The sequence below is a fragment of the Megalobrama amblycephala genome, linkage group LG12, assembly GCF_018812025.1.
Source record: "Megalobrama amblycephala isolate DHTTF-2021 linkage group LG12, ASM1881202v1, whole genome shotgun sequence".
NCBI classification, from domain to species: Eukaryota; Metazoa; Chordata; class Actinopteri; order Cypriniformes; family Xenocyprididae; genus Megalobrama; species Megalobrama amblycephala.
Window position 1 is genome coordinate 40,091,960 of NC_063055.1, and position 15,187 is coordinate 40,107,146.

At 36.4% G+C, this 15,187-nt stretch overlaps 1 protein-coding gene across 1 annotated transcript in view; it reads right to left on the bottom strand.

The window, feature by feature from the left end:
• fgd (faciogenital dysplasia) overlaps positions 1-15,187 on the bottom strand; it is a 54,757-nt gene that overhangs the window by 10,926 nt on the left and 28,644 nt on the right. The window contains 6 exon segments of the mRNA XM_048211162.1: positions 98-156; positions 2,227-2,365; positions 2,456-2,612; positions 3,018-3,154; positions 4,959-5,054; positions 11,268-11,808. Of these exon segments, the coding sequence (XP_048067119.1) occupies positions 98-156; positions 2,227-2,365; positions 2,456-2,612; positions 3,018-3,154; positions 4,959-5,054; positions 11,268-11,808 (1,129 nt within the window).

Genomic DNA, 15,187 nt, shown 5'->3' on the forward strand with positions numbered 1-15,187 from the left:
GAGTGATATAGAGCACTTCTACCCAAGACACCCTGCTCAGACAGGAAATGGAAACAGTATATCCTGTCTGTGAAACGAAATCAAGGAAGACTCTAACCATTTTCCTGATGGCAGCGTTGGAGTGGTTTGCAGCGGTGGAGATGAGCTCCAGAGCATCTGACACACACAAACACATTTACAGATCAGAATTCATTTAAACATCAGTGTTGTCTCACATGCTTCTCTTCAATGCAAAACAGACACAAATATAGTCAAAATGGAAGGATTAACAGGCTAAACCGCCTTCCCCCCCCATCACATATTTTAATAATCAAGCTTAAACACTCAAAAGTTTAAAACCTCAATTTTTCAACTTCAAATTTGGAACAAAACTTGGTTAGATGTACGTCTTTGATTTTCTAGCAGTTTTAGAGTCCAAATTATTTTGTAAAATATATATTTTAGATAAAATTCAAAATGTGTAGTTCAGCACATTAGCATATTGTACAGTAAACAAAAACATTTTTTACACTTTCATTTTTTGAACTTCTGCAATAATCTGCTGAGGTTGTTTAGAGAGACCACACTTTATTACAAAATGTTCATGAACCACAACCATTTATCTTCACATCTACACTCAAAAAGAGAGCTGACATATAAATAAATGATAAGAATGTATTATAATTTATTGTGTAAACTGTAAAGGGATGTGCAGTATCACGTGAAATACAGCTTAAAATAACCCTGTCTGCACCGGACGCAAGCGGCGGAAGAAGCGCGTACATCAGAAATAGAGCGAGGCGTCAGTCTACTGTCACAACATGTCGAGACATCATCGATTATAATGAACACGATAAAGCAAGCACTTCAAACACATCGACGGATGTGGACGCAAATATTCAGCTCATCATTTATTGCAACTTTGACTTCAGTAAATGACCCTAGAAAGCACCGATCAGGAACCAAAGACTCTCGCAGTTTAGTTTAAGGTACACTAGCGATCAAAAGTTTGAGGTCAGTAATACTTTTATTCAGCAAGGATGCATTAAATTGATCAAAAGTGACAGTAAAGACATTTATAATGTGACAAAAGATTCTGTTTCAAATAAATAAATCAGAAATGTTTCTCAAGCAGCAAATCAGCCAGTGTTGCCAAGTCCGTGGTTTCCCCGTGGATTTGGTCTACTTTAACACTGTAGCCGCGGGTTGTTTTTCATGTCTAAGGGTTGAAGTGACTCCAAATAACATGATATTCAGCCCCTGCCAAAAATGAAGATTTTACTCCCCAGAATGCGACTGGGTTAGTTTTGGGATAGTTTTGAGTAGCAATTGGGCCGGTTTTATTGTGAAAACCTGGCAACCCTGAAATCATCATATCAGAATGATTTCTGAAGGATCATGTGACACTGAAGACTGGAGTAATGATGCTGAAAATTCAGCTTTGATCACAGAAATAAATTACACTTTACTATATATTCACATAGAAAACAGCTGATTTACATTGTAAAAATATTTCACTTTTTTTACTGTATATTTTTTATTTTACATAAATAAATTAGGGCTGTCAAATGATTAATCGCAATTAATCGCATACAAAATAAAAGTTTGAGTTTGCCTAATATATGTGGGTATACTGTGTGTAATTATTATGTATATATAAATACAAACACGTTCATGTATATATTTGAGAAATATTTACAAGAATATTTATTTATTTATATTTTTATATAATTTATATTATATATATTTTGCACATAAATAACATTTCTCTTAAATATATACATTAATTTGTGTGTATTTCTATATACATATTAATTACACACAGTACTCACACATATATTTATTCAAACTCAAACTTTTATTTTGTATGCGATTAATCGCGATTAATCATTTGACAGCCCTAAAATAAATAAATAAATAATCACCTCATTATTTATTTGTAATCACTTTTCATTATTTACTGACTGCATCATTTCATTATATATTTAATTTGCTATATATTTCTTTGTGGTTTTTCTTATTTCATGTCATATTTCATGAAGTTTTAGTTTTAGTTTTTATTTATTTCCAGTTAATAATTATTGCGCTTCAGTTTAAAATTATTTCAGTTTATTGCCAAGGCAACATTTCTATTCTTCATTTAGTTCAAGTTTTTCAACTAAAACTTATATTTAATTCTATATTTGAGCTTGATTTCAGTTAACAGAAGTGTTTTAACAGTGTTCGTTGAGGAAGTCAGTCACTCACTCTCGGCGTCTCTCCTGTCCGCGGCTCCGTCCGGCAGTTTCTTCAGGTAGTCCTTCAGCAGGAGCTCGTAACGGGGAATACGCTGCACTGGCTCCAGCATGTGATGCTGCAGCGTCAGATTCCCGCACACCTCCTGCTTCTGCTCACACACACACACACACACGGGGTTCATCACACATCTGTCATTATACATAAGAGTGTATCAGGGCGTCTGGATCTGTCCTCTGACCTGGATGCTATGCACCACACCCTTGAAGTTGGTGGAGCGATGCATCCACGTGTTGACCAGCTCCATGGCCCGATCGAAGTTCTTCACGTACTCGCCGTACATCTTCAGGAACGGCGCTAACTTCTGCAGGATGTCCCCTATGCGGGGATTACAGCTCCTGACACACACACACACACACACACACACAGTCTGTTTATTCATCATACGGCTCTCTGCTGGATTCTGAACAGTGTGAGTGTTTGATTCACTAGATCTGATTCATAAGAGTCATTTGGCATAGAGTAAAAGATCCATCTTGGGATTTTAAGAATCAGTATCGGGATCGTTCTCATGAAAATTCTAATTAATCAGAAAGTTATTACTTTTACCCAGCCATAATATTCACTATACACTTAAAGGATAATTCTGCAAATCGTCAACCAGCTTTGTATTGCTACAATGTTGGAAGGAGCCTATAGACAGAGATGATCGGTGTGATTCACTTCACCTGTCAGTGCTCATAATGTTATGCCTGATCGGTGTATAAATGAACAGTGTGTGTGTGTGTGTGTGTGTGTCTTACCACTCCTTTGTGATGCGCGTCTGTAGTTCCGGCAGTAGGAACTGCTGGTGAAAGAGGCGGATGCAGGAGATGTTGGAGAAAATTCCTGTGATGACGTCAGCAGGGATGGCAGCCTCTGTCAGACGGGCACAGAAGACCTAAACACACACACACACACACACACACACACACACACACACACACACACACACACACACACACACACACACACACACACACACACACACACACACACACACACACACACACACACACACACAGATAGAAGGGTTTCTGTGAGCACTCCAGAGAGCCACTTTATAGAAGAAACTGAATTTAAAGTGACACTGACACTGTTGTTCATGTTTAATACTGTAAAGCTGCTGCTTTGCAGTCTACTGTATAAAGTGCTGTAGAAATAGACGTGACGTGACTGAAGAGCTGAATCTGAATCAACAGTTTCTCACCATCAGTTCAATTATTCTTTAATGCAATTTAAATCAGGATTTTTTGAGATCTGCTACAGTGGGTTGACTTGCTTAGTTGGGGTTTAAAGGTGCCCTAGATTATGTTTTTAAAAGATGTAATATAAGTCTAAGGTGTCCCCTGAATGTGTCTGTGAAGTTTCAGCTCAAAATACCCCATAGATTTTTTTTTATTAATTTTTTTAACTGCCTATTTTGGGGCATCATTAACTATGCACCGATTCAGGCTGCGGCCCCTTTAATTCTCCTGCTCCACGACCACAGAGCTCGTGCTTGCCTTAAACAGTGCCGTAACAAAGTTCACACAGCTAATATAACCCTCAAAATGGATCTTTACAAAGTGTTCGTCATGCATGCGTTGGATTATGTGAGTATTGTATACTGTTATATTGTTTACTTCTGATTCTGAATGAGTTTGATAGTGCGCAGTGGCTAAAGCTAACATTACACACTGTTGGAGAGATTTATAAAGAATGAAGTTGTGTTTATGAATTATACAGACTGCAAGTGTTTAAAAATGAAAATAGAGACGGCTCTTGTCTCCGTGAATACAGTAAGAAACGATGGTAACTTTAACCACATTTAACAGTACATTAGCAACATGCTAACGAAACATTTAGAAAAACAATTTACAAATATCACTAAAAATATCATGTTATCATGGATCATGTCAGTTATTATTGCTCCATCTGCCATTTTTCGCTGTTGTTCTTGCTTGCTTACCTAGTCTGATGATTCAGCTGTGCACAGATCCAGACGTTAATACTGGCTGCCCTTGTCTAATGCCTTGAACATGGGCTGGCATATGCAAATATTGGGGGCGTACATATTAATGATCCCGACTGTTACGTAACAGTCAGTGTTATGTTGAGATTCGCCTGTTCTTCAGAGGTCTTTTAAACAAATGAGATTTATATAAGAAGGAGGAAACAATGGAGTTTGAGACTCAGTGTATGTCTTTTCCATGTACTGAACTCTTGTTATTCAACTATGCCAAGATAAATTCAATTTTTGAATCTAGGGCACCTTTAACTGCACTGAGACTATCAGATGAGAACAAAACATGATCATAACTGAGCTGAATAATGACATTATTGTGTTCTGTTGAACTCGTTTCATAAATGAAGAACTTCACATGAATGCATTAATGTAAAATAACACCAATACTCTCATTTTCCTGTTTATTACAGTGAAGCTGCTTTGAAACAATCTGTATTCTAATGACTTCACTTGAGTTATCAGTGGGTTGAAGTTTGTTGTGCGTTTATGGATTTTGCCTGAAGGAATCAGTTTGACATAAGATCAAAAACCAGAGATTGGAGAAGAAATAGACTAAGAGGAAGCATCGGAAACAGGAAGTAGTATGAACACAAAAAAAGCACAATTCATCTCAATGTAAATAAAGAGAAACTCAAATAACCGAATGCTCAAACACGTGCAGATGAAGCGGGAAAGGAGGGCCGATGATCTGTGTTACCTGGTCCAGCAGGTTGAGTCTTTTCACATACGCTTCTTCTGTCTGAAGCAACTCTTTAGCGATGTTCAACAGCTTCTGAGAGTCAGACGGCAAACCCTGAGAGAGAGGAGACACGTCAGCTTCAGTCATCAAACTAAAAAACACAAAAACAAACTCTAACTTCCTTCAGATGAGCGAATCAGCCAGCGTTTTACCACTGAAACAGCTGCAGGAAAGATGAGCGGTAAATGTGTCCATCGGAGAGGAAATGTGACTGCGCGACTTTATTAAAACACGTCCACTGGCTTCAGCAGATTATGAATCATATCTTAAACTTTCTTTAGAAAATATGGTTGATAACTACAGAAATAACTTTGACGTCTCTTTCTTTGCAGCAATAAGCCGAGTAAGTGTTTACAGTAATATAGTCTACGGAGCAAATGTAGCAGAGGGTTTGGAAGCAGAAATGTGGAGCTTCTATTTTTCAGTAAAACTATGTTTTTTTTATTTATTTAAGCTGTCTAAATCATCACTTCTGCTGATTCATTAAAAATTGCTTTTTGAAAACATTAAAAATTGTATATTTAGCTGAAAATATTATAAAAAAAGACATGATTTGTGGTTATCTAAAGAAATCTACATGATATTTAATATATTTCATCTATTTCAAGTTGACAGATTTATGAAATGAGTAATACTTTATTTTTGGTTTATGTTACATGTACTTAATGTAGTAATAACAGTAAATTATGCATAATTGCATCATGCAGTATATAGTAAGCAGTACATGTTGTTAATTAATATTATCCACATCTTATTACACTGTAACAAAACTGCCTTAAAATAAAGTTTAACCTGTTTAATCATGTAATATGCATTTTAGAAAGCATATTTTATAATTTTACAGTATATGGATGAATCTAAACTCGTAAAGAACCCGTCCAGGTCATATTTCACCCTCAAAAACACAAGAAAATTTATTTTGTGCCATTAAAATGAAGCATTGTGATTATTTTCATCACCAAATTCAAAGACAAAAACGATGCAAAACATCTTAAATTGGCCTAAAAATGCTTCACTTCTTAGTTTAAAGTATAAAATCTTTTGATTTTGGGATGAAATGTTTAAGCATATGGTCTGCCACACCACATGACAGTTCAACCACGCAAAAATGTGGCATATTAGATCAATTATGTTGAACAGATCTGAACAGACAAGACTGTGTGCAACACAACAGTGTTCATGCATTAATGTGGAGCACACACACACACACACACACACACACACACACACACACACACGCTGTATGCGTCTGTTCTCGCAGCTCATCCCACATCCTGTGACAGCATGTCTATTAAAAACACATCAACATGTCAGCTGTCCACCAAACACACACCTTTCCTATGAGCAGATGTGCGGCTCACACCAGGAAACACAGGAAAGACCAGAGGAGTGTGTGTGTGTGTGGCGGTTTGTGGTGTGTATGGAGGTATCAGGGTGTGTGTGTGTTTGTGAGCGCTGTGGGTGTGTAGGGCGACTCCTGCTGAGCGGACACAAAGATCCATTCCTGTCACACCCAACCGGCACTAAACACTCCTGCTGACTGACTAACTGCTGCGTCATGTGAAGGACGGACATTACGGTTTCGTTTGGGAGGTTTGTTTTGGTCGTATTTGTGATGAATAGCACCGATGTGTGTGTGTGAGAGAGAGAGAGAAGAAAAGAGAGATCCTCTCATCCACGTGTTGGGAAGCAGGTGAACCTGTCGAGCGAGGGATCGTCACACGCTTACGGGCCGCACCCTCAGCAGGATACCAGACAGATTTAACCCTTCGCAAACACAATCTGATCAGTGAACTTAAATTAAACATAGTTCACTCAACAATGAAATGAAATTTACAAGCCATCCTAGGTGTATATGACTTTCTTCTTTCAGAATCAGAGTTATATTAATAAATATCCTGGTTCTTCCAAGCTTTATAATGGGACTCGAGAATTTGAAGCCCAAAAAAGCTCATCCATCCATCATAAAAGTAATCCATACGACTCCAGGGGGTTAATAAAGGCCTTCTGAAGAGAAGTGATGAGTTTTTGCAAGAAAAATATCCATATCACTAAATATGTCACTGACCATAATATGTAATAATTCTTATCTTCTTCTTCTTCTTCTTATTATTATTATTAGGCCTATTTTAACACATAGTAACACTCTTAAAAATAAAGCTTCTAAAAGGGGGATGTGACCATTTCTGGTTCCCTAAAAAAACTGATAGTGATTACAAAGAAACATTTTTTTAATGTGAAGAACACTATAATGATCTAAAGCAGCTTTTGTGTGATGGAAAGATTCAGCGGATGTTAAAGGAGCTTAAAGGATCTTCTTCACCTTTATTTTAAGAGTGCACAAGCGCAATGGTAACCACACAACTAACAGAGACTCTTCTGAATTTTCAACACAAAACTCAAAAAATAGCACTGTGTGTGTGTGTGTGTGTGTGTGTGTGTGTGTGTGTGTGTGTGTGTGTGTGTGTGTGTGTGTGTGGACGGAGAAAATTATGTTGGCAAATGAGCAGCATGACAATACATTGTTGAAGACTTAGAATTATATAAATGTTCTAAGAATTGATACATTATAAGAATTAATGTAAATCTACACTACCAGTCAAAAGTGTGGAAACATCACTATTTTTAATGTTTTTGAACAAAGTCTCTTCTACTCATCAAGGCTGCATTTATTTCATAATAAATACAGAAAAAACAATAATATTGTGAAATATTATTACAATTTAAAATAACTGTTTTCTGTTTGAATATATTTGACAAAGTAATTTATTCCTGTGATCAAAGCTGAATTTTCAGCATCATTACTCCAGTCTTCAGTGTCACATGATCCTTCAGAAATCATTCTAATATGATGATTTGATACAAATGTGCTGCTTAATATTTTTTTATAATGTGATACTTTTTTTTTCAGGATTCTTTGATGAATAAATAGTTAAAAAATATCAGCATTTATTTAAATTGAATCTTTTGTAACAATATACACTACCGTTCAAAAGTTTGGGGTCAGTATTTTTTTCTTTCTTTCTTTTTTTTTGGAAGAAATTAATATTTTTTTCAGCAAGGATGTGTTCAATTGATAAAAAGTGATAGTAAAGATTTATATTGTTTGAAAATATTTCTATTTTGAATAAATTCTGTTCTTTTTAACTTTTTATTCATCAGTGAATCCTGAAAAAGTATCACTTGTTATAAAATAATATTAAGCAGCACAACTGTTTCCATCATTGATAATAAATCATCATATCAGAATGATTTCTGAAGGATCATGTGACACTGAAGACTGGAGTAATGATGCTGAAAATTCAGCTTTGATCACAGAAAAAAAATACATTTTAAAGTATATTAAAATAGAAAACCATTATTTTAAATTGTAATAATATTTCACAATATTACTGTTTTTTCTGTATTTTTGATCAAATAAATGCAGCCTTGATGAGCAGAAGAGACTCTTTCAAAAACATTAAAAACAGTAATGTTTGCACACTTTTGAATGGTAGTGTAGACTGTGTATGAATGCAGTGAGTTTCAAGCGAGTTTTATCTTGTTCTTGCAGCTACTGAGTTTAAAAAAAGTGTGCTGTGTGTCGAAGTCAAACACGCTCATATTAATAAACACTCACAACCAGCAGCGGTTTCCATTGTCTTTGGTCAATTAAACCATGCATTAGTGCACACACACACACACACACACAGTGTTGAAACAACATATTCAGAAAGTGCAACCCCCACACAGTGCGATGCACGCTACTTAAACTGTTCACTTCCTCAGGACTCAGAAGTGATGCATGTTGATAGCGGGAGACATGTTCTCACACCGCGCTCACGGACAGATGCAGTAACCCTGCACTGGTGAAGGCCGGAGAGAAACATCACACTGCTCTTTAAGGTCCTTCAGCAGGACTCAATCAAGATAGCTGCTGATGAAAGACTGGACCCGTTGCTCAACACTTCAGCCTCACCACAGCCAATTTCACATTCAATGTGATGCACTAAACCGTCATTCATGTCTCAAATCATCTCATTCTCCCACAACACTTGCACAAGTTTCACACAACAAAAACACTTTATCACTCAGGAAACAAGCTGAAAATACTAACTCAGGCAGCACTATATAAAGATTTCACTGGTATAGGATATCTTTACAAAACAAGAATGACGTTTATAACTCACTGCAGTTTGTTACAAGATCAATGTTTACAGCACAAAATCATTCCTAAGTTTCCACTTTTGTATAAATGCTACTGAAATCGAAAGACTAACACTCGTGTAGGTGTTCATCTGATTGCATTTCATTTCTTAGAATCAGAACATATATTTCAATAGGGAATTATTACTGCAGAAATGTAGCTGTCTTGTCGAGTTTGTGTAGTGTTCGGTTTCAACTGAAGTGTAACAGTTGTGTAAACTGGTCTGTAGGTTCATAGATGGTGTTTGTGTTTGAGTGTGAAATGAATTCATCTCATTTGAAAGAAGTCGATGTTGGATGTATTTTGTCAAGCAATGATGAATGACGCTCAGGTCAGCTCTCAGACTGATGCTGTGTTCAGATTAGAGTGAGTATAAAACTGTACGAACGCTTCACTTTAACTCGGTGTGTTCATGTGCGTCACTTAACAGCTGACGTCATCAGAAGTGACTCTACTGTACGTGTGTGTGTGTGTTCACTGTAAAAACATGACACAAAATGAAGACATTTTCAGTACTGATTTTTTTGCAGGTGTTTTAACTGTATTTTGAATTATGCACTGTGTCACGTTTTAAGGGTTAACGGAAATACAGTCAAACCAAAATGTATTCAGACACCTTGAACATTTCATTCATTAATTCAGTTTATTCACTATAGATTAAAAAATGGTAATAAAATATGACAAGATCTCAGAGTTAAACTGTGTCAGAAAAAAATAATCTTAATTATGTCAGATAACATGGTCAGGTCAAAGTGTCTGAATCATTTTTGGTTCCAAATTTGTATCAATTTTACTGGTAGTCCACTGTATGGAGAATATTTGGGTATAATATGTCACAGTTTACTTTATTTTGCTTTCCTCACTTACAGAAATGAACTATAGTGTCCTGCATACACTAGTAAAAATATATCAAAAATATAAAAAATGTCTGAATCATTTTTGGTTTGACCGATAATGGATAATGTTCTGGAAGAAAATTACCAGGAAATTAAGTTTTTTTTCTTTCTTCTTCTTCAGTGTCTGATGTCAGACCAGTATCATTTGAGTTTTATTAATATTTTGAATTAGCTTTTATTTTTATATATTTTCAGGTTTTATGTTAATTTTATTTTATTTATATTTAGCTTAAATGTATTTTTATTTCAGTTTTAGTTATTTTTTGTTTTTATTTATTTCCAGTTAATAATTTCAGTGCTTCAACTTCAACTTATTTCAGTTTTTTGCTAAAGTTCATTCAGTTAAACGTTTAAACTAATATTTATATTTTATTTCAGCTTTATTGCAATCAACAGAAATGTTGGAAACACTTTATAATAAGGTCTCATTAGTTAATGCGTCGGTCAACACGAACTAACTATGAAAAATATATTTTCACAGCATCTATTAACTAGTTAATAAAAATACAGTTGTTCATTGTTTGTGCATGTTAGTTTAGTGCATTAACTTTTAACAGATACAACTTTTGATTTCAATAATGTATTAGTACATGTAGAAATCAACATTACCTCAGATTATTAAATGCTGTATAATTATTGTTTATCGTTAGTTCATGTTCACTAATGAAACCTTATTGTAAAGTCTTGTTTTGAATCGTTTTAGTTAACGATAATAACCGTTTCAGGCTCAGGAGTGTTTAAAGCATCATTAACCAAATACAGTCGCAAGTTCCATAATTAACAACATAGTTAACGGTTTATCATTTCCTGAAACCATATTCGTGAAATTAGCTCTCTAGCTGTGATGAGAAGAAGGTTCAGTAACACTTTATTTTAGGGTCTTTTAACTAGTTGCTTGTTATCATGCATATTAAAATATTGGCTATTTATTAGTTTTTATTAAGCTCATATTAATGCCTTATTCTGCATGACTTTATTCTACAGTCTTAATCCTACCCAACTAATAATAATCAGTAAATTAGGAGTTTATTGAGGGAAAAGTCAGAGTTAATAGTTTATACGTGTTCCCTATACTGAAGTGTTACCGAAGTTTCTTCAAGTGTGTTCTCTGAGGAGAAATGCGTACGGGAACCACGACGAATCGAACATCACATGAAGTGAACCGACGGGAAACGGAGCTCTTACTCTGAGTTCCAGGCTCTCGGGATCTTCTCCGCTCCCTTCCTCCAGGTCGCTGTCTTCATCCTGCGTCGAGTCCCGCTTGTTGTCGGCGGCGGCGCACGACATGCTCTCGGTTTCCGTGGCGATGCTGTCGTTCCTGTCCTCCTCCTCGATGGGGTCCTCGTTGGGGAAGCCCTCGCCATCCGCCCCGCATGAGGGACTGTCGATGCCGCTGTCCCGATTCGGGATCTTCCCGCTGGCTTCGGTGCCCTCGTGACTCTGCGGCGGCTCCACCACCTCACTGCGCTCACCGCGATTGTCCTCCTGTCCGCTGCTGGAATGTTTTTTAAGCTCTTTTTGAAGTCCTTCTGCAATTTCTACATCCTTCGCAGAGTCCGTTTGGAAGGAGTTTGAGCCGGACAATCCCAAAAGTTCTGAGATTTCACTAGGTTTAAACACCAGTCCATCCGCTGAGCCAAAGTTCCCAGAATCCTGCGCAGCCGGAGGCTGATCTGTGGCTGGAGAATCCATGTCGTTCCTTCGCTGGAGACCCAGAATCGGAAACCTTAAAAGATAATCACAAAATTTGACATCTTAAACATCTTGAACAGATAAAGAACAAACAATATTGTCAGAATCTCTTTTTCAGGACGATTCTTTTTCCAGCTCATGAATGATAAAAACATTGACAGCCAATCAGAATCCATCCTGCTTTAATGAGCTCCAGCATTTAAAGAGACAGACACGAAACTGCAGCGTGAGATTATAATAAACAGAAGGATATCGCGTCTGCTGTGGATGATGATATGGGGTTACACTTTATTTTAAGTGTATCCTTGTTATTGTGTACTTGAACTAATAAGTACGGAGTAACAACAGAACTTAATATATAATTAGGGTTAGGGATTGGTTGAGGGTTATTTGCTTGTTATTATGCATAATTTACTGTTTTTACTATAGTAGAGAACAAAATTAGAGAACAACATACAATTTCCTAAATTTCAAGGTTACTACTTAGTGGAGTGATCCTAACAGGAGTAGAAGGGTAGTTTATTTTTATCATATTTCATAAGTTAAATATATTATGAAGCACAGTACTGTATATAAAACTTAAAGGGTTAGTTCACCCAAAAATGTAATTTCTGTCATTAATTACTCTCCCTCATGTCGTTCCACACCCGTAAGACCTTCGTTCATCTTCAGAACACAAATTAAGATATTTTTGATGAAATCCGAGAGACTTGTCCATAGACAGCAATATAATCAACACTTTCAAGGTCCAGAAAGGAACTAAAGACATCGTTAAAACAGTCATGTGACTGCAGTGGTTCAAGCTTAATGTTAAGTCCACTGTAGCTTCGAAGCTTTACGAATCTTTTGTTTCGAATCTGTGGTTCGGAGCGTGTATAACGCTGTCAAAGTCACATGATTTCAGTAAACGAGGCTTCGTTATGTCATAAGTGTTTCGAAACGTTTCGAAAATTCAATAGTTCATGTGACATTGGCCGTTTGATACGCGCTCTGAACCACTGATTTGAAACAAAAGATTCGTAAAGCTTTTGAAATCTGTTTTGAAATCGCCCATCACTAGATAGTGTTGCATTAAGTTGCTATTTTGCTTTTTTTGGTGCACAAAAAGTATTCTCGTCACTTTATAACATTAAGGTTGAACCACTGTAGTCACATGACTGTTTTAACGATGTCTTTAGTAGCTTTATGGGCATCTGAAAGTGGCAAGGCAAGGCAAGGCAATTTTATTTGTATAGCACATTTCATACACAATGGTAATTCAAAGTGCTTTACATAAAAAAGAATAATAAAAATAGAACATAATTATCTTGCTGTCAATGCAGGCCTCACCGAGCCATCGGATTTCATCAAAAATATCTTAATTTGTGTTCTGAAGATGAAAGAAGGTCTTACGGGTGTGGAACGACATGAGGGAGAGGAATTAATGACAGAAAATTCATTTTTGGGTGAACTAACCCTTTAAACGAGACAATTGAAAAATGACTCTGGTCAAAATTAGTGAACACTTTCAGATACCTCTTAAGTTACTGGTGTTAATTTGGCACCTGGTGCTAAATACCTCAATTATCTGGCAAACCCTATTTAACTGGCAGCAAACTTTCCAGTTCTGACGGACTTTGGCGAGCCGTTCTTCTAGGTGACGGAAACCCTACAGCAGCAGGTCGTCCAGATGAAGGCCAAAGAGATTTTCAGCTATTGCAAGAGAAGTCGGTCGTTCCAAATCTGTGATTTCTAGAATATTTGAACTTTACAAAGACACTGATTCACTAAGTCCCCCAAAAAGGCTGGTCGTCCACGTAAGACAAACGCACGAGAGGACAGAGACTTTCAATCGGTTCAACACTGCAGCAGGAATTTCTCGCCAGTTCAGAGCCGAACATGGTAAGGATCTCTCTCGCCTCTCATCCGCAGAAAGAATCAAAAGTCTAGACTAAAGGAGCATGTTGTGTGTGCTTTCAAGTTCACTTTAGTGATGAAAGCAAGTTTAATTCATTTGGGTGTTTATTTGGTGTCAAACTGGGGAAAAACAGAACCCAAAGTGTGTAAAGAAGTCAGTGATAGGTGGAGGAGGAAGTTTCGTGGTTTAGAGGATGTTTCTGCTGCAGGAGCTGGTTTTCGTATACAGCTACACGGCTGGGCGAATGTTATCAGAACCTCCTTCAGCAACATGCGGTTCGGCCGGCAGTTTTCATTCAGGACAAAACGAGTAAAGCAGTTCTTTGAAGCTTTTCTTTTAGACTGCTGTAAGCCTCAAATTTGAGTTGAAATGTTCTTTTGCGCTACAATGGTCATAATTTTGATCACAAAATAGAGGTTTTTGTTGAAGTTCCTTGGTTTTGTAAAGCATGCTAATGGAACAATGGTTCACCCACAGCTTATATTTCTCCAAATTTCAAGCAATGATGATTTTAAATGAGTGTTTTTAAACTGTTCTCTAATTGTGATCTCCACTGTACATGTAAGATGTGTAACAAGGACACTGTAAAATAAACCGTTACAGCTATAGTTATCATTATTGGTGTGAACGGGCCGTAACACTTTGCAATAAGATCCCATTCGTTACTGTTGATTAATGAATTAAACATGATCTAACAATGGGCAATACATTTGTTGTTTATTAATAATACAACTGTTCATTGTTAACTCAGGTCCATAAAATATTAATTTTGATGTTAATTAGTAAATCTTGAAATGAACAAATGCTTCTTTTATTTTTTATTGCAAGTTCACTTTAACTAATACAGTTAACTAATGTAAACAAATACAACCTTACTGTAAAGTGTGACCCAACAAACATGCAAAAACTTTTCAATTAAAATGCAAGTAGTTTGATTGTGTAAAAGGAGACAAAAATGCCCCCAAATTCAAGATAAGGGGCAATGATGCGACTGCACAATCAAACTAAAGTAATTACGACCGTCGTGATTAAAGTGAAATGTGAGAATGAATGAAAAGTGTCGATTGATCATGTTGCATCAAAGTTTTTTTTCAGCGTTGATCATTTCAACCAATCAGTGCATGAGCGTATGATGGCACCGGCCAATCAGAGGCCTTTAGATTCGTCACCGGAGTTTATGTTCAGTGCGTGACTAACTCATTAAAAGATTTTTATGTACTCCATTTATTGACATTAATAACCCTTATTACAATATGAAGAATCAACAATAATGTTGATAATGTCAATACCTCAGCCCTACCCTGTAACCAGTTCCTTTATAACGGCATTTACATAGTAATACAAAACTGTCATGTTAATACATGCATGCAGCTTCTGTTCCACCTTTACACTATAAAGATGGCTTTTGTTGATGTTTTTTATTATATTGGTAACAGTCTACAGAATTCTGATTGATCAAATTGGTTAAATTTAAGTATTTGACAATAAATGTACAATACGGCGCTTTATACAATAC